Source organism: Mustela nivalis (assembly GCF_964662115.1).
Source record: "Mustela nivalis genome assembly, chromosome: 8".
NCBI lineage: Eukaryota > Metazoa > Chordata > Mammalia > Carnivora > Mustelidae > Mustela > Mustela nivalis.
This window is the reverse complement of record NC_139027.1, coordinates 122,272,854-122,294,479: the sequence shown is the minus strand read 5'-3', so window position 1 is coordinate 122,294,479 and position 21,626 is coordinate 122,272,854. Positions and strand designations below refer to the sequence as shown.

At 52.8% G+C, this 21,626-nt stretch overlaps 1 protein-coding gene across 21 annotated transcripts in view; it reads right to left on the bottom strand.

Moving 5' to 3' along the window:
• Positions 1-21,626, bottom strand: part of EPB41L1 (erythrocyte membrane protein band 4.1 like 1) — a 122,672-nt gene that overhangs the window by 6,538 nt on the left and 94,508 nt on the right. For 4 of the 21 annotated variants that reach the window (XM_082746213.1, XM_082746198.1, XM_082746212.1 and 1 more), the window contains 9 exons: positions 17,932-19,944; positions 17,307-17,414; positions 15,822-16,232; positions 13,890-13,994; positions 11,944-12,027; positions 5,951-6,037; positions 4,834-4,917; positions 2,688-2,768; positions 2,236-2,352 (listed from right to left, as the gene is read on the bottom strand). In XM_082746213.1, coding sequence (XP_082602339.1) covers positions 2,236-2,352; positions 2,688-2,768; positions 4,834-4,917; positions 5,951-6,037; positions 11,944-12,027; positions 13,890-13,994; positions 15,822-16,232; positions 17,307-17,414; positions 17,932-19,944 — 3,090 coding nt within the window. The remainder of the gene's footprint in view (positions 1-2,235; positions 2,353-2,687; positions 2,769-4,833; positions 4,918-5,950; positions 6,038-11,943; positions 12,028-13,889; positions 13,995-15,821; positions 16,233-17,306; positions 17,415-17,931; positions 19,945-21,626) is intronic. The other 17 variants (XM_082746218.1, XM_082746199.1, XM_082746201.1 and 14 more) reach the window with 10 other exon arrangements.

Sequence of the window (21,626 nt, the reverse complement as noted above, 5' to 3'; positions counted from 1 at the left end):
GGAAGGAGGGGGACGGAGAGAGAGGCGAGACAGAGCGCGGTGGAGTGTGGACAATGCCATCAAAGGAAGAACGAACAGGGGGCGAAGGAGACCCACCAAGTGGGCAGATGTAAAAGGCTGCATGGTGTTGGTTGCTGGGGGGGGGGGCGTGTGGTGGTGGTGGGGGGTGACTAGGATATGGCAGCAGGAACCAGAGCCCTGAGTGGGAAAATGGGAAGGCAGGAGCCTGGGGGGCTGGCTGGAAGTGCCCCAAGAAAGATGGGGAGCAAAAAGACAGGGAAAGGAAAAAAATAGGAGAAACCCGTGACAGGTACTCTACGAAAGCAAATTGGCAGCCAGAAGGCCATGCCTGGAAAGGGCTTGCCCCTTCTCTTTGTTTTGCAAGTGAGGAAACTGCTTGCCCAGGAGGGAATGGCTGGGACTAGAGCCAGGTCCCCGGATTCGCAACACAGAATGCTTTGCACCAGTAGCTGCCCATGGACTTCCAACGCATAAATACAGATTCCCAGGTCTGGTCCAGCCCTTCTAAATCAGACTTTATGATCTTAGTTCTCCAGTACCCGTATTCCCCCGGTGATGCCGCCAGTGCACTACCCCTCGGAGATCTGGGGGACAATGGGCAGGAATAACTGGACGATGGAGGGGACAGGAAGGACTGTTTGCATGGAAGTCCGAGGAAGGCTGGGGGGAGGCTCTGCCCATGACCAGCTGCTACTTCTGTAGAAGCAGTGCTGTCCAGCAGAAATAGAAATGAGAGCCACGTATGGAATTTAAATTCCTTTAGCTAGAACTCGCTAAATTTTCTAGATATTTCTAATTTCCTTAACCCTTCTAGGTAGAAACTTTTCATTTCCAAATTAAAATTCTAAATTTCAAATTACCATAAAAAGAGTAAAAGAAACAGGGGAAATGGACTTATAATAATACATTTTACTTAAACCAGTACATCCAAATATGATCATTTGAGGTTGTAATGAATAGAAACACTATTGAGACATATTGCAAGCCTTGTCTCATATGTAGTCTTCAAAACCCTGCATACCTTTTCCCCTTAAAGCATGTCTGATTTCAGATTAGCCAATTGCAATTGCTCGACAGCCATGTGTCTTGCATGGTATGAAGAAAACCTGACCATCACTGTAGAAAGTTCTGTTGGACAGCACAGTCTAGACGAGGGCTTGGCAGCCCTTCAAGGTGGAAGGAAAATGTTTCAGTGCATTTTCTTCTGACAAGAAGGGAGTGGTGATCCACATTCTTGTATCTTTCTAGAAAACACAGTCTTATTCATCAGGGAAGAGGGCCAAAGGAGATCTGCTGCTTGTAGGGGTCTTTGAGATGAGTTCTTTTTTCACTGTAGCACAAATCCAAGTATATAGCCCGACACATTTTTATATATGTCTACACCCATGTGACCTACTCCGTTCAAGATGCTGACATTTCCAGCACCCCCAAAGGTTTCCCCGTGACTCTTCCTGTCAATATCACATCCCGGAACTAAGCAGTATTCTGACTTTTACCATCACTGATTAGTTTGGCCTACTTTTGAACTTAAATAGAATTCTCCCACTCAACTCAATGTCTGTGAGATTTCATTTTATATGCCTGATAAAATTCAGTCAATTTCCAGAGGGACCAGAATAACCCCTCCCCCAATATAGGCTAATAAAAGCCCTATCTGCTAGAGCACCATCTCCTTCCTCTTGTTCAGCAAGGCATGGTCCATCCATAAGGAAACAGAAAAGTAAGTTTCTGACCCAAGGTAGCCTGAGAAGTCAAGGGTTTGCGATCTAGCAACACAGATGGAATCAAGAACTCTGGTCATCATATTCCCCCTTAGCAACATCCAGTGACCTGTGATGGAGGCAGAGAATCAGGGACAGGAAAGTGGCGGTTGGCCTGAGGGGCCTTTTTCTGGCTTCAGGTTTTTAGGTAATGGCCAGTAAGGCTATGCTTGTCTCCAGCTGTCCCGCCTCAGGACGGGCTATCCACCCTCATTCCCTGGCCTTATCACGTCCAGATATACTTGGGCCTGAAGCCCCCAAGAAGCCAAGGAACCAGTCTTCCCCACCCCCACTCCCCACTCTGATTTGTTATATTTGAGGAAGCTACTTCTCCCCTTTGAGCCACAAACCAGGAACGTGGGGACATAAAGCTGTGCTTGGGACCAAGCCACCTGATAGAAACGACCCTCGGAAGATCTCACCACTCCTGGCTGCTGAGCCTCAGAGGTCTTACCTGTGGCTTCCTGTCCCTCTCCTCTGGGGACGGGTCTGTTTCTCTATATACGACAGCTTTGGTTACCAACATGTCAGGATGCTGCAGCTTGGCCTCCTTGATGGCCAAAGCCAGGGCCTGGTAGACAGGAGCAACAAAGTGAGGAATGGATATCGAATACAGGAGGGACCCTGGAGACCGACAAGCCCCTCCTGTACAGTTGTGGAAACTGAGGCCCAGGAGAGGCACTGGTCAAAGAGTTAAAAGGGAGAGCCCAGAGCTTGGGTTCTCTGGCTTCTTCGGGCTCCCATTCTATGCCCCTTTTTGGGGGGCTCATTTGGGGCTCATTGTCTGAATAAGGATCAGCATGAAATGGACTTGATCCTCTGCCCACAAGGGCAGCTGTCCACAGGTGACCCAATATGGGAGGGGCTGGGGACTGCCCCCAGGATCAGCGTTCCCTACCCCCATACCTGGTCTTGATCAACATCTTCATCCCCAGTGATGATGATCCGCTTCTCAATCCTCGTCTCAGAAAATCCCCCTTTCACAGTCTGCAGAGTGAAAGGGCAGGAAGGTCAGCTCTGGGTCCTGCCAGGGTGTGACCGGGCACCCATCCAAAGCACCCCTCAAGGACGAGGCTGGAACCAGCAGTCACCTTCTCTCCTGGCTCCCTCTTCTGGTTTTTGGGACTTTAGATGGCACATCTCCCCCGCGGCTACCACTCCCCCCAACGACCAAACTGCCCCCTCTAGGTCTTCCGAGCCCAGCTCAAGTCAGGCTTCCCTAATCCAGGTTGGTGACCCTGCCCCCCTCCTGCCTTGGTATTCCCCGACCACCAAGTCTGTCTCTCTTGCGCCACTTCTGGGGCTCTCTGCCTCATGCTGACCTTGTGTGCGTGACCTGGCCTGGCTCGCTAGGCTGGAGCTCTTGAGGGCAGGGGCTGCCTTTTGCTCATTTCCGTTTCGCCTCCCCCCCTGTCCAATCTGACCAGGGCAGGTGCTAAATGCAGAGTCGTTGAATGAACACATGAATGAAATGTGAATGGTGACACGGTTCTATCTTAAATGACTTCAAACAACACTACAAGAGAAAACCACGTTGGTGATGCTTATAACGTCCACTGTTTTCCGAAAGGGCAGGGTTTGGGCACAAGTCTAGAAGTAGAAGATGGGGAAGGAACTAACTGCTTGGCATATCGAGGAGGGTGGTAGCTGAGGGAAATCCCAGCAGGAGCCGGGAACGGACAGAAAGAAGGGGACTCCTGGTTTGCAGGGAGGAGGTGGGGGAGTGACTTCGGGCAGAACAGTTTTCTGAGCTGTATGCAGCGGGGTGTGTGATGGAAAACCCTCCCCTAAAACTTTCAGTGAAGTCAACATTGCTCACAAATGTTTTGGGTGGGTGGGCGGGGGGTGTTGTGGAGGGAGCTTCCTGGGAATGTGCAAAGGTGCTGAGTCCTGCATACACGCGATGCGGCAGGGCTGGGACAGTTGGTGTGTGCATAACGGCCAGTGGTACCTAGCGGACTTCTCCCTTAGATGGCTCGGCAGAACGTCCCCCTCAACCTGCCTTCCCGGCCCCTCTCCTCCAGGCCTTCTTCTCCGGCCTGCACCCCTTCCTGCCTTCTTCCGGCCCCCCCCCCCCCCCCCCCCCCCCCCCCCCCCCCGGGCGTGGAACCACTTGCCTTCAGCCTTCTGCGCTCATTGGCTGCATCACAGCTGATGCACAGGGAGTGGTCCCCTCCCGTAGCCCTGCCTCTTCCTTCCCCCACCAGTCCAGGGCCCCCATTCCTAGTCACTCCACGCCCCTCTCTCTTCGCTCCCCCATCTACCTGTGCACACTGATGGTCCTAATCTCCTCTTCTTAAACCTCTTTGTGCTGGGTCACTCCCCAGTTTAAAAATCTTGACAGTGTTCCAATGGCTCTTAAACCCTTCCTAGTCCCATCTGTCCTGGGCTTTGTCTCTATTTGGCTTCACCTGCCTCCAGTCCACCCCAATTTCCCACAGCTCCGCCCCCTCCACACTACTTCTTCCTGACGGAGACCCACACCCCCCCACCCCCACCCCCACTGCCATCCCCACAAACATGCAGCACTTCCAGCGGTCACCTTTGCCCCTCGCACAGAGGCAGGCAGCAGCTTGACGTTCACTAGCAAATGGGAACAAATAAACAAATGCAGTCTCTGCTCCCATCTCCTGTGTTGCTTAGAGAACACCTGTGTCTGTCCTCTCCTCCGTCACGAGTCCTACCCGGCTTCCTAAGACCCCGCACAAATCCCACTTTCTCCAGAAGAGCCCTCCTCACTCTCTGAGGCTTCCTTACCTCACCCCTTCTAAATCCTGCCAGCACGTAAGGTCTATAAGGTGCAAAAGCCATGGCTCCGAATTGCTTCTGGGAAGGGGGTCTTGGCCCCACCCCCCCTGCCAGCCTGGCTGCCGATGATGAGGGGCGGGGCCCGTGCCTAGGATGACCCATAGTACAGATCAGAGCACGTAGCACTCCAGAAGCTAGACCACTGCTGGTCTTCTCTGTCCACGATACAAGGCACAGCGATGGCCGTGACCTTGCCCAGCCCCACGGCCAGGGTGGGGGCAGACGGTGCCCTGCTGCTACTCACTTTGGTAACATGGGTGGTGGTGGAGGTGGAGAGGGTTTCCGCGGTGGCGCCGTAGGTGCTGGTGAGGACATCTTTCCCGATGATCTGCGGAATATAACCACCCCCACCCCCGGGGTCAGGTAAGGACGCTGGGCTCTGCAGGGTGAGGGTGGGGAGAGTAAACCAAGGGCGCCCCAGAAGGGTGAAGTTTGAAAGTCCAAGATGCTTCAGATCATTGACTCTAAGAATTCAGGAATACCGGAATCTTTAGAATGCTTGATCCATGACATTCTCAAACCACTGACTCTCAGATTCCTAGAACCTGAGATTCCTGAGGCCCAGAATTCTAACAAGATTCCAGATTTTAAGAATCCTGGCAGCTGGGGCACCTGGGTGGCTCAGTCATTAAGCATCTGCCTTCAGCTCAGGTCATGATCCCAGGGTCCTGGGATCGGACCCCGCATTGGGCTCCCTGCTCCAACCAGAAGCTTGCTTCTCCCTCTCCCACTCCCCCTGCTTTGTTCCCTCTCAGGCTGTCTCTCTGTCAAATAAATAAATAAATAAATAAATAAATAAATAAATCTTTGGCGGGGGTGGGGGGGAATCCTGGCAGCTCAGAAGAATGAATGGGGGATCCAGGGTAAAAACAGAGCCCTCCCAAACCCCCTACCCCCATCCCAGCTGGGAACACATGGCCTCCGGGGCTAGACAAGGAGAAGGACAGGCTTGGAGAATGCAGGAGATGCAAGAGACTTCAAGTGACAGCCTCACGCTCACGGGAGCCATTGAAAGAGCCACGTCCAGAGTGCAAGCCTCTGGACTCCTACTCCATCTTTCCTCCTGGCCAATAAGAACAGCAGATACAAATGAGCTGTCCCATCACAAGCATCACCAGGGAGGGGGGCTGCATCACCCTAAGCTGCGATGCCCTCTGGTGTGTGTATGTGGGGGGTGGAGGTGATGGATGAGACTCTGGTGGGCACAAGGGAGCCCTACAGGCATCTGAGAGCGATCCACATTCCTGGCATTGTGCTTCAAAGGGCAGCCCACTGGGCTCTATGCTGTGCTCACTCGGGCCACCTATGGACTGCATTCTTAGCACAGAGTCCCCTAGCCTGAGCTGGCCCTAACCACTTACCGGAGAAAGAGAACGGATATCCGTGGCCACCGTCTGTGGGCCTGGGATCATGGCAGCTGCCCCCTTCCCGGACTTGAGACTGTTCTCCTGGGGAAACAATAGTGCTCAGATGGCCGGATCTCGCGTGAGTGGGCCCCCAGGATGGCCAGAGCGCACAGCTGTGTCGCTCTCACGGCCATGAGGTTAAGGAGTGACACTGTCACGCACTTAACACGTGCACACACACACCTGCTCTCATACTTATCACTCACTCGTTCAACATGTACAGTGCCTGGGGTTAGGGACAAGGGCAAATGAGACATGGCATTGCTCTCAAGAAGCACTACCAAAGGAGGGGAGACATTCAGGCTCTCGTCCTGGCCCTGCCATGATCTAGCCCCATGAGCTGGGCACAGCCACCTCCGTTCCATGGGTCTCATGGATTTACCTATAAAACGGGACCCCTGCAATGTCGGTTTGCCGATGGTAACGATTATGGGGGAGGCTACGCATGTGCAGGGGTAAGGAGCATGTGGGAAATCTCTCTATATATAGCTCTGTATATATCCCCATTTATGGAGCATCCGGGGTCCCTTCCTCTCAGTTCTGCTGTGAAACTGCTCTAAAAAAATAAACTGCCCTAAAAATATTAAGCCTTAAACATTTTTTGTAAAAAGACACCCTGCCCAACTCCCTCAGAGACATTATGATGTTAACAGAGAAGAAAGGGCTTGGCAAATCCCAATCTTAGGATAAACACAAGAACACAGGCTAGCTACCAACAATTTAATAATACCTACTTCTGAATCCTTGCCATGTGCTCGGTATTATGTTAAGGATGCGCTATCTCATTTAATCCTCAGAACAACCACAGGAAATTGTTTTAATATTCTGGCTTCAGAGTTGAGAAGCTAGAAGGCCAGAGAACATCAAGTGGCTTATTCATGTCCCCCCAACGTTTGTCAGACTCCAAGCCCAAAGTGCAACACTTCTCTGCCCTCAGAACACTCACCCTGCAGCAGCTCTCCTGGTCCTATGGTGGATTCTAACCACTAGAGACTCATGCCCCACGTTTGTCAAGGGGCCTGGTTGCCAGCCCCTATCTCCCACCTCTGCACCATCTTGGGCCCACCCCATTCTGTCCAGGGACTCAGAGCTATGTCTGTTCTAGCTGAGCCCTGGTCCTGGTCTGTACAACCTCTGCCTTCCAAGGGACAGGTAAGGATGGCAGCCCTCTCTCTGCCTTCGCCCTGCCTACCACTCCCCACCTGACCCGGAGCCTGCCTCTGACCAAGGCAGTGACCTTGGCATTTACCTGGCATTCCACCAGTGAGCAACTTTCTCAGATGGAGTCCCAGAATGTGGCCTGGCGGTAGGCCAAAAAGCGGGCAGCCTTGCCCACAGACACAGAAGGATGCTCCGCATCACTCATCAGGTAAATGCAAATCAAAACTGCAATGAGCTATCCCGTTACACCTGTCAGAATGGCATGTCTTAAACAGACAAAAAACAAGTGCTGATGAGGATGTGGAGAGAAGGGAGCCCTTGTGCCCTGCAGACAGGAGTGCACACCACTGTGGCCACTCTGGAACACAATATGGAGGTTCCTTGGAAAAAAAATTAAAACTGGAAATATTATAGGATCCAGGAACTCCAGTATTGGGTACTTACCCAAAGAAAACAAAAACATTAAATGAAAAGACATATGCACCCCTATGTTTTTTGCAGCATCATTTACAATAGCCAAGATACGGGAGCAGCCCAAGTGTCCACCGGGAGAAAATGGGTAAAGAGGATGTGATATACAATGCTCTTATTCAGCCATAAACAAGAATGAGATCTGACAATTTGCAACAGCACGGATGGACCTTGAGGGTATGATGCTAAGTGAGATAAGTCAGACAAAGACAAATGCCATATGATTTCACTTCTCCGTAGAATTGCAAAAACCAAACAGACCATGAGAAAAGCATAAACAGATCATAAATACGGAGAACTAGGAGTTGCCAGAGGGGCAGTGGGGGGAGGGACGGGCAGCCAGGGGTGAAGGGGAGCGAGAGGTGCAGGCTTCCGGTTCTGGGATGAACAGGTCCCGGGCATAAAGGGTACGGCACAGGGAACACAGTCAGTGGTACTGTAACAGGGTTGTGTGGGGACAGATGGCAGCTACACCTGCGGTGAGCACAGCATACACAGAGCTGTCAAATCGCGATGTCATACACCTGAAACCAATGTCACACTGTGTGTCAACCGTGCTTCGATTCAGAAAAAGGGTGGCGGCAGCCTTCTGGGCTCCGTGATTCCTTGCTGCCAGCCTCGGGAGAGTCACTAGCCCCTCTGAGTCCTATTCAGAGTCGCTCCGGGCAATTCTCCCCTTAAGCCTCTTCATCTCCCACAGGTTCCCTCTGTCCCAGACAAAGCCTCACCTCCACCTTTCACACTGAAAAGGGAGGCCACTAAAGGGGACACATGTCGTTTGAAACAAGGCACCATCTGCACTGCCCGCCTCTCCTTTATCTCTGGCCAGTCCTCTCTCCTGTCTCCAGGAGGTGTGGCTTCTCTCCCTGGCCACGGCAATGCCACCATCTCTGCTCTGGACCCTTCCTCCCTCCAGCGGAGGGCTCTCCTCCTTGCTACCCTCTCTCGGGGCCGCCTCAGCCAGTCAAGGCTTTCTCACAAGGCCCCTGTCCTTATCCCTCTATCAGAGCCCAGATCTTTCTCGAAACCCAGACTTTAAAACCAATTGTTTCCTCAGTATTTCCCCCTGGAAATGTCCCATGGGCACTTTAGACTCATGAGAGATCCAACATGGAATTCACTGCCTTCCCACTAACGAGTAACCCCCTCCAGGGCTCTCTGTATCAGAGCTTCTCCGACTTGAGGGGTGTCACACCTTCTGGGTGTGCTCCAGAGTTTCTGATTTGATAGGTTTGGGGGGCGGGGTGCAGAGATTTGCTTTTCTAAAGGTTCCCAGGACTGTGCTTCAAAAATGGCTAGGTCAGGGGCGCCTGGGTGGCTCAGTGGTTTAAGCCTCTGCCTTCAGCTCAGGTCATGATCTCAGGGTCCTGGGATCGAGTCCCACATCGGGCTCTCTGCTCAGCAGGGAGCCTGCTTCCCTCTCTCTCTCTGCCTGCCTCTCTGCCTATTTGTGATCTCTCTCTGTCTATCAAATAAATAAATAAAAATCTTTAAAAAAAAAATGGCTAGGTCAGGGTTAGGTCACCAGTCCTAAGACAGAGGACCCCATCGGGCCTTCTGTCACCTGAACGTTCTGTCAATGACCAAATCCTGCATGTTCCTCCCCCTGGTTATCCCTCAACCCAGCCCGCCTTCTCAGCATCTACCTCCTTGTACACCAGCTCTGCCGCAGCCCCTAAACCAGTTCCCTGCCTTCTCTTTCCATCTCTCCCAACGGCGTGCATGCTCGGGGCACTTTCTGTCTCCCTCAGTGCTGGGCTCACAGCGCATCACACAGCATTCAACAAGTATTTGCTGAGGAGAGGAGGGAGGGCAGGAGGGACATTTTCTCTCGTGATGTCCCACACAGTTGCCAGGGTGATCTTTCTAAAACACAGAAACACACATTTGATGACATCACGCCCATGTCGGAAGTTGAAGGGATGCCCTACTGCCCCCCACTGTCACAGTAGATAAAACGTGAACTTCCTATGTGACATCGGAGGCTCTGCGCGCCCTGGCCCAGAATGCCTTTCCAGCCCCTTCCCCCCCACCCCGCTCCTCTTCCCCGCACCTGACATCTTGCTTCACTGGCCACCTGCCTTTCCCCAAATGCTCCGCTCCTTCCTATCCCTGCCTTTGCACCTGCTGTCCCCACTGCCTAGAACGCCTTCTGCTGTGGGCATGCTGTCATTTATCCTCAAAGGATGGCTCAGCTGTCCCTGCTGAGGTAAAGCCTTCTCAGTCCTCCTGGCATGGGTGTCACCCCATACCCGTCCTCCCTGTGCCCCCCAGAAAGCACTGTCACCCTGTTCCATGAAGGCAGGGCAAAAAGTACAGCAGCTCACATTTACAGACCACTTCCTACGTGCCAGGCACGCCTTTGCACAGATTACCTTGGTGCCTCCTTGGGTTGACCCTTTGAGGGATGTGCTATGACTGCTCCCCGTCACCCCATTTTACAGAAGTGGAAACTGAGGCTTGGAGAGGTTCAGGTAACTTGCCCAGGGGTCATCCTGCCAGGACGTGGGAGAGCTGGGCCTTGTTCACCACTGTGTGCCCAGGACCTAAACAATGACACGTGCCCGTGATCGCTACTAGAACAAATGTCTTCTCGCAGGCAGTAGATTTCCTTCAACTCTGTGTTCTGAATCAGGCAGGCAACAGAGACTAAGAAATGTTTTTGGAAGAAATGAATGGATGGATGGGTGGGTGGGTGGGCACGTGGGTAAATGAGCGATGTAACTCCCTACTCACCGTAGTGTGAATTTAAATTTAGCCCTAGAAGTGTCCTGATGTCACGTGGAGAAGGACTGAGGCAGAGGTGGGACAGAGTGACCAGGAAAGAGGGTGCGAGCTGATAACCAGTTCAGAGTTATTTGTCTTTGTTTGCTCAAAACCTACCTGTTGGGTAAGTCTAAACGCCATGCCCTTCCTAGGTGTCTATCGGGGGTTTGGCAAGAGAGAGCATTTGAAAACAACTTTACACCAACTCAAGACAGATCCGGCCCCAACCCCGACCCCGGCCCCGGCCCCATCGGCTAGTGTTCACAGTGGTCGGGATGAGGGTGCAGAGCGGTTGAGGGGCACAGTGAGGCTTCTGGGTCGGACCAGCTTCTACGTACTGGGTGTGTGACCTAAGGAAGTCACCTTACCTCCCTGTATTTCGGATTCTTCATCTGTAAAGTGTGCAGAAAAAAGAAAATCCTCTCCAGTTTTTGTAAGGACTCAGTGAGATCACCCACACACAGTTCTTGGCAGCTTGCCTGGCGACACAGCCTGGGTGCCTAAAGCTATCTGGTCTATGTCATCATTAAAGGATGTGACATTACTGGACTCTTTTAAGAACCTGTGAACCAGGGGCTCCTGGGTGGTTCAGTTGGTTAAGCCTCTGCCTTTGGCTCAGGTCATGATCCCAGAGTCCTGGGATGGAGCCCCATGTTGGGTTCCCTGCTCCCTTGTCCTCTGCCACCCGGGCCCCTGCTTGTGCTGGTGTGATCTCTCTCTCTCAGATAAATAAATAAAATCTTTAAAAAAAAAAAAAAAAGAGCCTATGAAACAGGCAGAATTGGGATTACTCCAATTTTACAGATGAAGACATCTGAGGCCAAAGACCCTGCTTCACAGGTCAGGCAGCACATCAGTATCAGAACCAGAGCCTGTCGGGGCGCCTGGGTGGCTCAGTGGGTTAAGCTGCTGCCTTCGGCTCAGGTCATGATCTCAGGGTCCTGGGATCGAGCCCCACATCGGGCTCTCCGCTCAGCAGGGAGCCTGCTTCCTCCTCTCTCGCTCTGCCTGCCTCTCTGCCTACTTGTGATTTCTCTGTCAAATAAATAAATAAAATCTTTAAAAAAAAAAAAAAAAAAAAAAAAGAACCAGAGCCTGAGGAGCTGGTCCCAAAAATCTTGGATTTTCCAGTTTTAGGCTCCCCGCACGCCATCTACTGACCAAGGCAAGGAAGTGGCCCGAGACATGAGAAACTGCACAGCCGCCAGGGTCTGTCAGGGACTTTCAAGCTCAATCCTCACGCCTTGCCCATAATCACATAATCGAATGGTACTGCCCTCCCTCTATCCCTGCTGTGGCTGAGACGGTGCAGATAACTGAGACTCAGGGATTCCACCTCCCACATCATTCCGTTTAGAAAACTGAGATCTGACTGGGTGTCCTGTGGTAACAATGGTGCCTGACAAGAAGAGGTCGACTCTGTGTCCTATGCCTGATGCGGGGAGGGCAGAGGAGGACCACTCCAGACAGCCAGGGACGTGATGCTGTCATCTGGCTGCCCGAGGGCAAGGAGGCTGGTCAGAGAGGGAAGACCCTGGGGTCCTACTTACCATGGTGGTCGATATGGTCTCTGTGGTGATGGAGGGAGTGGTTGTTATGGAATCCTTTCCCCCTGGGGCAGTCCCATCAACCTGCTGGCCAGAGGAGTCATGAGAGAGAGAGGTGGGGGGGGGCACACCGCCTCTGCCTGGAGCATCTGGTACCTGGGCAGGTGGCATTCCCAGCTACAGGACGGGCTGTGTGATCAAACAAGCGCTGGCGGGGAGACGGGCTTGTCCGCACACAGCCTGAATTACGGGGTGGGGGGGGTCCTCACATGCCCCCAGTTTGTTTGAATCATCTTATTTGGCAAAGGACAAATAATCGCAGATAATTTTGCAAGCCCTAAGCAAACCTCAATTCCTGTGTTCCTTGACCTAGTGATTCCACAGCCGGGAGTTCATCCTTTGGATATCAACTCTGAAAAAGTTGCCAAGAAGTGTGAACGAAGAAGTTCACTGAAACATTCATCATTAACTGCCAAAGACAAAACAGCCGCAGGCCCATTGACAGGAGACTGCAGGGTAAGTCAGGGCCCACTCCTAAGTGGGACTGAGTGTACGGTGGGCCCACAGAGGGCAATGAGGAGTGAGCTCCAAGACAGTCAGAGGGTTAAGCCTCTACCTTCGGCTCAGGTCATGGTCTCAGGGTTCTGGGATAGAGCCCAGTGTTGGGGGGGGTCCCTGCTCAGCGGGGAGCCTGCTTCCTCCTCTCTCTGCCTGCCTCTCTGCCTACTTGTGATCTCTTTCTGTCAAATAAATAAATAAAATCTTTTTTTAAAAAAAAGGTCAGGTGTAAAAGAGGATCTCTTTTGTGTAAAATTCTACACGCTAGAGATGTCAGTGTATACATTGGAATACATATATATCTTTTTTTCTGGGAAGAATTGTAAGAAAAATTTCAGTTTGTTCTATTTGAATTTCATAACTGTGAACACTTTGTCATTTTGTTTTGATGTCACTATGGATTACTGGGCTGTTGACTTTGGGGCCTATTTAGGTTTTCTCTGTATTTTTCTACAGGAAAACAAAATAAAACACTGGTCACTAAAACAAAAGAGGCCACAAGGAGGCATGCAGCTTGAGATCACATAGTTCGTCAGAACTCGAGCGTCTTGGCTTCTGCACCAGCTGCCAGAGAGACCACTGTGCAGGTTACAAACTGGGGAAAGAACATTCTGGAAATGAAACAATTGGACACATTGTGTTCGTTTACACCTTACTTATTTCTTGAGATGCAGACTAGTCTCTGCCCCCAGCACTGCAGCTCCTCTGGCCAGGAGGAACTCAGGGGGCATCTATCACACCTACAAGTCTCAAGGTTCAAAGTTTAAAAATCAAAATACTGCAAGAGAAACCTCAACACCTGTGTCTCTTTTGGACCGCTCTGTCCAGGGTACCAAGTATGCTTCATCTTGCTAAAGCAAATGATTTTTAAAAATCTTTTTCTCAGTTTGTTCATTTTGCCAATCTGACATGGAAACCCCACGTGTAAAAATAATAATAATAATAATAATAATAATAATAATAATAATCCAATGTGAGTCATTCTGACAACAGTTGGATTGGGATTGCCCCCTCTCTCTCCCCCAGAGCAGCCTCTGGGCTACCTCAAGAAACTTCTCCAACTCCTTCAAGCAATCTGAGAGCCACAGTCTAGTCCACTTGCTGCTAGCCCTTACAGCACTCACAGGAGGACAGGGAGACATGATCATTCCCATTTTAGAGATGGGAAGTCGAGGCTGTAAGAGGTGTGTGTGGTCTGCCCAGGACAGGAGTTCATTCTACCGGCCAACCGCAGAGCTCACGGAGGACAGCAAAGCTCAGAAGAGCATCAAAATGAACCTGGAGGCTCTGGGGAAGCTGAAGTGGCAAGAGTCGGCCTGGGGGCTTGGCCTGGGTGAGGACCCCACACCTAAATGTCCTGCGCTCAAGGTGCAGTGGAAGGCCCCGGTTACCTGGCTAGCGTCCATAGCACTGACTCTGGTCTGCAGGACAGCCTCGGGCTCAATCTTCTTTCTGATGGCCAGGCTGCTGACAGTCATGGTTTCCGCTTTCACAGACTGTAGGGAGAAGAGGGAGAAAGTTCCATAAGCCAAGCCTCTGCCCGACTCCTGCTCACAGGCCACTGTGGCATCTCTCCCACCCCTGCAGCAGGCCAGGTCTCAGGAAGGGCACACAGGTCAGGGCAAAGAGGCACGGCATCCCAGCCAGCCAGCCCCAGGGGAGAGCCAGGGCCACCAGCAGCACCCAGACGGGCCACTCATGACCTTGGCGCACATCCGCTACTGGTGGCTAGAAGCTGGTTTTTAGGCTACCTGTAAAAGAACATCTACTATTCAACTAACAGGCTCTGTGCCAGGCCCCCCACTAAGAACTTTCCTTAGATACTTGCCACTGAATCCTGACAGACCTCAACAATTATGCTGCCCCGTCCCAGCTGCTTCCTTTGAACTGCTCTTGAAAGTGGGAGTCACACACCTGGGGGCCTAGGGGGGCCAGGCAGGAGATGTAAAGGGGTGAATTGGGCTCATGGAGGACTGGGGTGAACAGGAGGACACATGTTCTCACCACTCATGTTTGGCCAATGGCAGCCATGGCTTCTGAATGACTTGGATCATCTGATGTTTTTAGTGATTAAAAACAAACCAATAAACAAAAAAACACCTGTGGATTTTATATTCCACGTCCTGATTTTTCGATGAGAGTCAAAGAAAACACCTGTGTTAGCCAGATCTGGCCTGGGGCCATCGGTTTTCAACCTCTCCTCTAGAAGTCTTCGGTTAAATGATCAGTTTCTTCAGACTCTCCCAGCAAGGTCAGTTCGTGGGACCGTGAGTATATGAGAGCTGAATGAATGAATGAATGAAAAAGCCTGCCATCTGGTTGGGAGGGTAGTGAGAGGGATTCTTATAGATGACTGTAACCGTGAGATCAAGCCATTCATCCAGTTAATCGTCTATTAGTGCCTGGCACGCGCAGGCTTAGAGGAGCTGCCACCGGGGGGCTGAGCAGGCATGGCAGCCGCCAGCCTGACTACCTAGGAGGATGCTGGGAGCAGAAACATCGCAGAGCAAGGGGGCTGTGGACAGAGCCACACTTCCGCCCTGGGTGGTCAGGGAAGCATCTGCTAGATGTGAGAGCCGAACTTGGTCCTGAAACATGACAAGTTTGCAAGGCAGAGAAGGGAAAGGAAAACTTCTCCCAAAGGGCACAGCACGGAGTGAACGCCCAGAGTCGATGAGTTCGTATTTCAAAGCCTGGAACGGAGAGAGGAGGGTGTGGTGGGAGGTAGGTTGGGGCTGCAAGAGACAAGAGGGCAAAGGGATCGTGGGACAAAGATCCTCTGAAGGAAGGACACAAAGCAGAGGGGCCCAGACACTGTTGAGCCTGGTGTCCCCCTCAGTGATGACGTTTCCTCTTCTCTTGGAGCTTCTGCTGCTCCCCTAAGACCCCGGGCCAGATGGGTTTAGACTGCTGCCCCTTCCCCCAGCAAGCCCAGGCCCCGGGGAGAAGAGCCGGGTCAGAATCAGGAAGAACCATCGACTTTCAGGCCAGGCCGCAGGCGAGTCCGTAAGCACGTGCCTTCTGCAGGTGCCATGCAACACAGACAGGGAGAGGAGGCGGGTAAGACCAGACCTCCTAGCATCACCTGACCTCGGGCAAGCAGGCAAGCGATGGGGTCACAGGGTTAAAACGCCAAGGAGTGCATGTTAGGGGTGAACCAAGATGGCAAACATGCGAGCACAGAACCATGCTTTCTGCGAGGGGCAGTCATGCAACACGAAACAGAGCTTCAGCCTGGCGGCTCGGTCTTCTCGCAGATGGCCCGGGGCCCTCTGAACATGCAGTGCCCGCCGGGCCCAGGTATCCAGGATGCTCCACTGTACCTCAAACTGGGGCATATCTGGGGTGGCGCAGGCCCCTCGCTCCGGGCTATCCTCGATGCCCCCAGACTCGTCTTCCTGGCCGAGGCCCCCCTTGTTGAGATCCCGGGAAAACACCAGGCCCTCGGTCTCCGAGTCGCTTTTGTCTCGGTCAAGCTCAGGCAGGCTGCGGGAGAAGTCTTCGAAGGCGCTGCCATGGTAGTCACCAATGACCGTGAAGTCAACCTCAGCCTCCAGGCTTGACGTGGAGCTGACTGTGATGCTGGAGCACTTGCGCTCAATGGCCAAGTGGTTGTCCTTCAGGAACACTGCGTCCCTCTCCTGGTCCTGGTCCTCGTCTCCCGTGTCACTCTCTGGGGCCCTGGGACGAGGTGGTTTGACTTTCTCCTCTGAGCCCTCCCTTAGCCCTGCTCTCTATGGCCAGATAAAAAGCAAAGGAACGGGGGTGTGGGGTGGGAAGAGAGAGAGAGAAAGCAAGTTGGTGAATGACAGAAGAAATCGTGGGGCCTTTTCAATGTCTCAAATAGAAGAGCAGGTCAGGAAATGAAAAACACTCCCAGGAAGGTTCCTTGACATAACAAGCTTGAAAAACCCACAAAGTTCTCAAGAGTGGGGAATGCTCCTTTCCGAGGGTCTCCCGCTGATGGCCAAAGCAAGTACAAAGCAAACCTCCTGCCAGTTGGTTCTGGACAGGAAGCCCCATCCAAGGTCTGGATCTGGGAGCTTTTCAGAAGCAGCATCGTGTGCGAGGCAGGGATGGGAGCCTGGACGCAGGCCCATCCGTGCAGGTGGGCACCGAGAGACAGAAACCAAGGAGGGAGACCCAGGGATTTAGGGAAACCTGGGATGGGAAGGCAGGGAGGCTGGAGCCAAGAGCTTGGAGAAACAAAGAGGAAGCCAACATGGTTTGTCAATTCCACTGAGTCTCTGAGGGAGGGGGCGTGTTGGCTATGGGGAGGAACAATATGGGTTAAGTCCTGGGAGCTGGGGGCTACAGCAGTTCAGCCCTGTGTTCCGGGCGGGGCCGGCGGGCAGGGTGGAGGTTCTAGTCCCATCAGTGTAATTGACAACGGCAGGCCAAGGAAACACTGGAGGGGAACCAGCAACTCTTGTCCCGCATACATACCTCTCAACTGGCCTGTCAGGGATTAAACACCACATGCACATTTTTGGCTGTTCCAGAACAGTCTTTTTAAAGCCCAATCTAACACCCACCAAATATATATACATGTATATATACATTTTTTTTTAAGTAGTTGGCTTCAGGTTCTAGAGATTCAGTGCACTTAGGAGATTCACTTGCTAGACTTAGCTTCCATTTTAGCCAGTTTCTGGAAGGTTGAGAGGTGTGAGGACACATTCCAGACAAGCGAGAGTTGAGCTGCCACAGACAGCATTGCCAGAGCAGGTGGGAGTCGAAGGCAGCGATGCACCCTGGCCAGGCGGAGAGGACCAGGTTCATCAGGGCACCGGGGGGGCTGCAGAGACCTGAGGGCCCGAGGGGCTGGCGAATCTCGGGTGCCCCCCTTTTCCAGGGGGGTTGGCTGCTAAGCTGGTGATGGGCTTCTCTTCCCTGACCGCATCTCCGGATTTGTTCTGGATTAGAGAAGATAGTTAGTCTTAAGCAGGCAGAAAGGAACTTGGCAGTGGGACCAAGAGGGAGCCAGCAGTGAAGGATGGAAACCTCTGGCCTGTCAGCTTCCCCAAGGCGGGAGAACCAGGGAAGGGAAAAGATGAAGGAAGATCGTTGGACAAGCCAAGCAAAACAGGTAGGAGCCCAGCAGGTGGGGGCAGCAAGGCAAAGCAAGTATGTAGTCGGCTGGCGGTGATGCCACCTTCTCCAGTTGGGGGGGGGTGTGTGACCCTCTGGGCACCAGGTCACACCAAAAGCTGAGGGCCTTTGTGGCTAAGCTAACAGTGGCCAAGCAGATGAACCCGTCATTCCGCCCGGGCTACCCTCAGGCCCGTGTCGGGAAGAGAACTCATAGGAATGGACAAGCAGCCTCTGATCGCAGTGATGACGAGGGGCCCCTGAAACATGCTTCTACAGAGCTACGGAGCATGCGGTCTGCTCCCCCACAGGGGAGGGGCAGCGGCGGGGGCGGGGGCTCACGTGGCCAGTGCCCACGGTGGTTTCCTCCAGCGCAGTTTCGCAGCCCGAATCGGGGGACACTAGCTTGAGGTCCGTGCATCCTTCCTGGGCAGATGTGGTAGCAATGCCCTCCCTGAAGTGGCTGGCAGCCAGTGGCGTCACTGAGGAATGGGTGGCCTTGGGGCCGGCGAAGTCCCCTGGGGGCTGAAGCTGGACGAAGCCCAGGTCCAGAAGCTTGTTCCGCTGTTGCTCTACCTGACCCATGGAGGCCTCTGAAGACAACTCGTTTATGAGGGCCCTTGTTTCACTCTGACTCGCTCGGCGAGTTTCAGCTCCATGGGTCTCAAAGATCCGAATTTTGTTGGCCACTGAGGTCTTGCTGATATCTTCCAGGGAGCCCTCTTGGCCCGCAGCCTGGAAAGAGGTTATCTCCTTTGGCTTCCCTGAAGGGAACACCAACCCCAGGGGTACAGCCCCCTCGGCTCGTTCGGAGACAACTCTGGGCTTTTTGCTGGCAACGGGAGGTGCCCGGCGCTCACCTCCATCTGAGGTCACGAACGGTCCTCCTCGGTCCTTGGGCTCTGGGCTCTCTTTAAGAGGATGGGCATGTTTGAGAAACACAGGGGACTGTTCTCCAAAAGGATCCCCAAGCTGCAGAGGCTCCCTGGACCCATGAGGGGCTGGGCTTGGAGAAGTTTCCTCCAGAGCTGCCTGAGCTTGAAAGGGACCAGGAGAGGCTGGGAGGGGGGCGAGTACTTCCATCTGAAGAAACGCTGAGGCCTTTCGGTCCTCTGTCACGGGTTCTCCTGTTTGGATGTGGACCCGGCCCCGGTCTTGGGGCAGGAAGTTGCCTCTGCCTGGCTTGGCTGGCTTCCTGACATCATTAGGAGGGGTGGTCCGAGGAAGGGCGCAGGCTGGGAGGTCTGGGCGCATGGCCCCTGCGCTGTGAGGTGTGTGGTTCTTCCATCCTGCTGGGGGACTGTTCTCAGCCTTTTCCACCAAATCTCCACCATTGGGGGCCTCTTCCTCCATGCCTACGTTGGATGCTGAGTAGCTGAATTCTCTTTCCACCCCCCGCCCAGCTTCTTCCCAGTCCTCAGCACATGTCTGCCTTGGAGAAGGTCCCTTACCGAGCTGCTCAGCAAAGCCCTCCAGGTCACCTGGTCTTCTGCGGTTCCCGCGGGACACTGCCCTTTCCTCTAAAGAAGGCTTGTGAGCTTCACCCTCTTGGTCCTTGTTCCTGCTGGAAGCTGCAGCAGAGCCCTGTGGGCCCAAGGAATTCAGCGCGGAGCTCTCTGCGAGCTCCAGCCTGGTCTCATCAACGGGAAGGGTGACCAGGTCCTCTTCCCCTTCCTCCAGAGGCGGAGGGAGGACTCCGTCTTCAGAATCTTTCTCTCCATAGTTCAGATAGAAGCTCCTCTCTGCAAAGGAAGGTTCGGTTTCATCACTCGAGTCAGCTCTGGCTTCCGACTGGGCTGGGTCCAGCAGAAATGACTGGAGTCCTCCCTTGTCGGAGGCTGGAGAAGGGACATCGGCCTCTGCTGACCTGGTCCCTGAGGCAGTGGGTCTTCCCCAAGTCTGGAACTCCTCCAGCTCCTTCCTCAGCTCCGTCTGGCCCTCCAGCTGACCACCTGAGATCCAGCGCTTCTTGATGGTGGCCTCCCCAGTGCCCACCCTCAACTGGGAGCCCTCCAAGAGGTTTTCTGCCAGGGCAGAGCCTGCGGCCAGAGAAGCCCCTCCTGGGCCTTTCCTGACCCAGGGGCCTTCCTCCCACACTGACTCAAAGTCTTCAGGGCTTGCAATCATTCTTCCTTGTTGCTGGGTCTTTGCTCTTCTAACTCCCACCATTTCTTCTGTGGCCACTTCGACTTTGAACTTATCCACCAGGATGTCTACTTTGGAGAGTCTGCCATCAGCAAGGGTATCTGCGAGGCCTGCCTTACTTTCTTCCTGCTGCGTGGTGGTCACTTTTAGGAGACTGAGTTCTTCTGGCCTAGTGTACTCTCTTTCTATAAATACCCAATGCTCTGAACCCTGTGTTTCAATTGGAGCAAGAAGAGTTAACATGAAATGTCAGGCACCTGAAGAACAGGTCCCTTTTTTCCTCTGCAAGAAGGACCAAAAGGTCAACATGTCCCCAGAACTGGCCGGGGGACAGAAAGGCATGACAATGCCAGTCAGCCTCATCAAGGGTCCCCTTCCCATCAAGGCACCCAACAAATTATTTACAGACTCCCCTCAACCACTACCCCAACGTGGTAAGATGGAACAGGGGTCTCATGGCCTCCCCATGTTAATCATGGGACCATGGGCATCCATGAATGGGCCCGGACTCTTCCTCTTCCTCTCATAATAATAAAACTGCCACTATCAGAGGTGAAAGTAACTTACAACATTGGAATCTTTGAACGTTAGAGCAAAAACAACTCCTAAGACATCCTCTAGTCCAAGTTTCTCACTGTGCAAATGGGGAAACTGGGACTTAGAGGTCAGTGACTTCCCCAAAGTCAAGTTAGTTCACGGCCGAGTCAGGAAAAAGTGCCTGGGATCCTTGCTGACTTATCTCACGATCTAAGAATATGGATCCCAAATGCAGTCTCATGTCAAGAGGGGAAACATTGAATGAAGTTCCACGAGCCACAGCCTGAAACCTGACTTCTCTCCAAGAGTTTCTGGGAAGGAAAGATATTAGAATGAAAAATGTCAAATGTTCAGCTGAAGAGGTCAGTGCCAGTCACCACAGTGGCTTGAACAGCTTGAGTTCTGTGGGCTTCATTCCCAAAGAGAGGAATACCAAGGCCTATTCTTGAAGAATTGTGACAAAATCCATGAGAAGAGTAGGAAAGGGCTGAGCAGAAGACATCACAGAAGGAAAAGTCATCACTTGTGAAAAGCACCAACAAGAATGTAGCGCTGTCAGCCTGTCGACAAAGCAGCCCTTTGTCTCTCCCAGAGCCCTATAAACAGCACTGCAGGGGGAACAACAGACTTCAGAAGTGTTAAAAAAAAAAATGCCAGAAAGCCATTGGCATTCTAATCTTGCAGCCACAGAATACCATCTTCACTTAAAACTTCCATGTCCAATACATAAGCCAGAGACAGGCCGCCATGTTGGAAGCTGGAGGCCTCGGCTGCCCCCGTGCCAAGGTACCACCCTCCTTTGAAATCCTTGCTCTGACTCCGGCCCCTTATGGCACAGATATGGAAACTGAGGCCTAGAAAAGGAAAGCACCATGTCCAAGGCCAGAGAGTGAGCTGGGGGCAAAGGCAGGTCTAGAATCCAGTCTCTTGAGTCCAAGTTCTGGAAAGTGCATCCCTAGTGAGCTGTGCCAGAGTGACACCTCCAGCGGAGGGGAGAGATGTAAATACCTGGGCTCTGACGCCGATTATGACTTGGCGAGGCGTCTGTCAGAGCCCATAAGATGTGAAGGACTGGGAAGGTTCAGGGAGCACTGTAAACTCTCTTACCTCCACTCCCTCAATCCATGTTAGCAAAATCTCTATGGTTTTCAGGGAATCAAACCTCACTGAAAGAATCTTGCCAACAGGCAAGAGAGGTAAGAGGAAAGAGGAAAGCCCAGGCATAGGATTTCTGGTATTTTGCTTCAGGCTGCTAAGCCTCAGGACAACACCATTGAGCCATCCCAGAGAGAAGTGCCTCGAGAGCTTGTAGAAGCCACGTCTCTTTTCTCTTCTACTGGCGAAGCAAGGGCCCT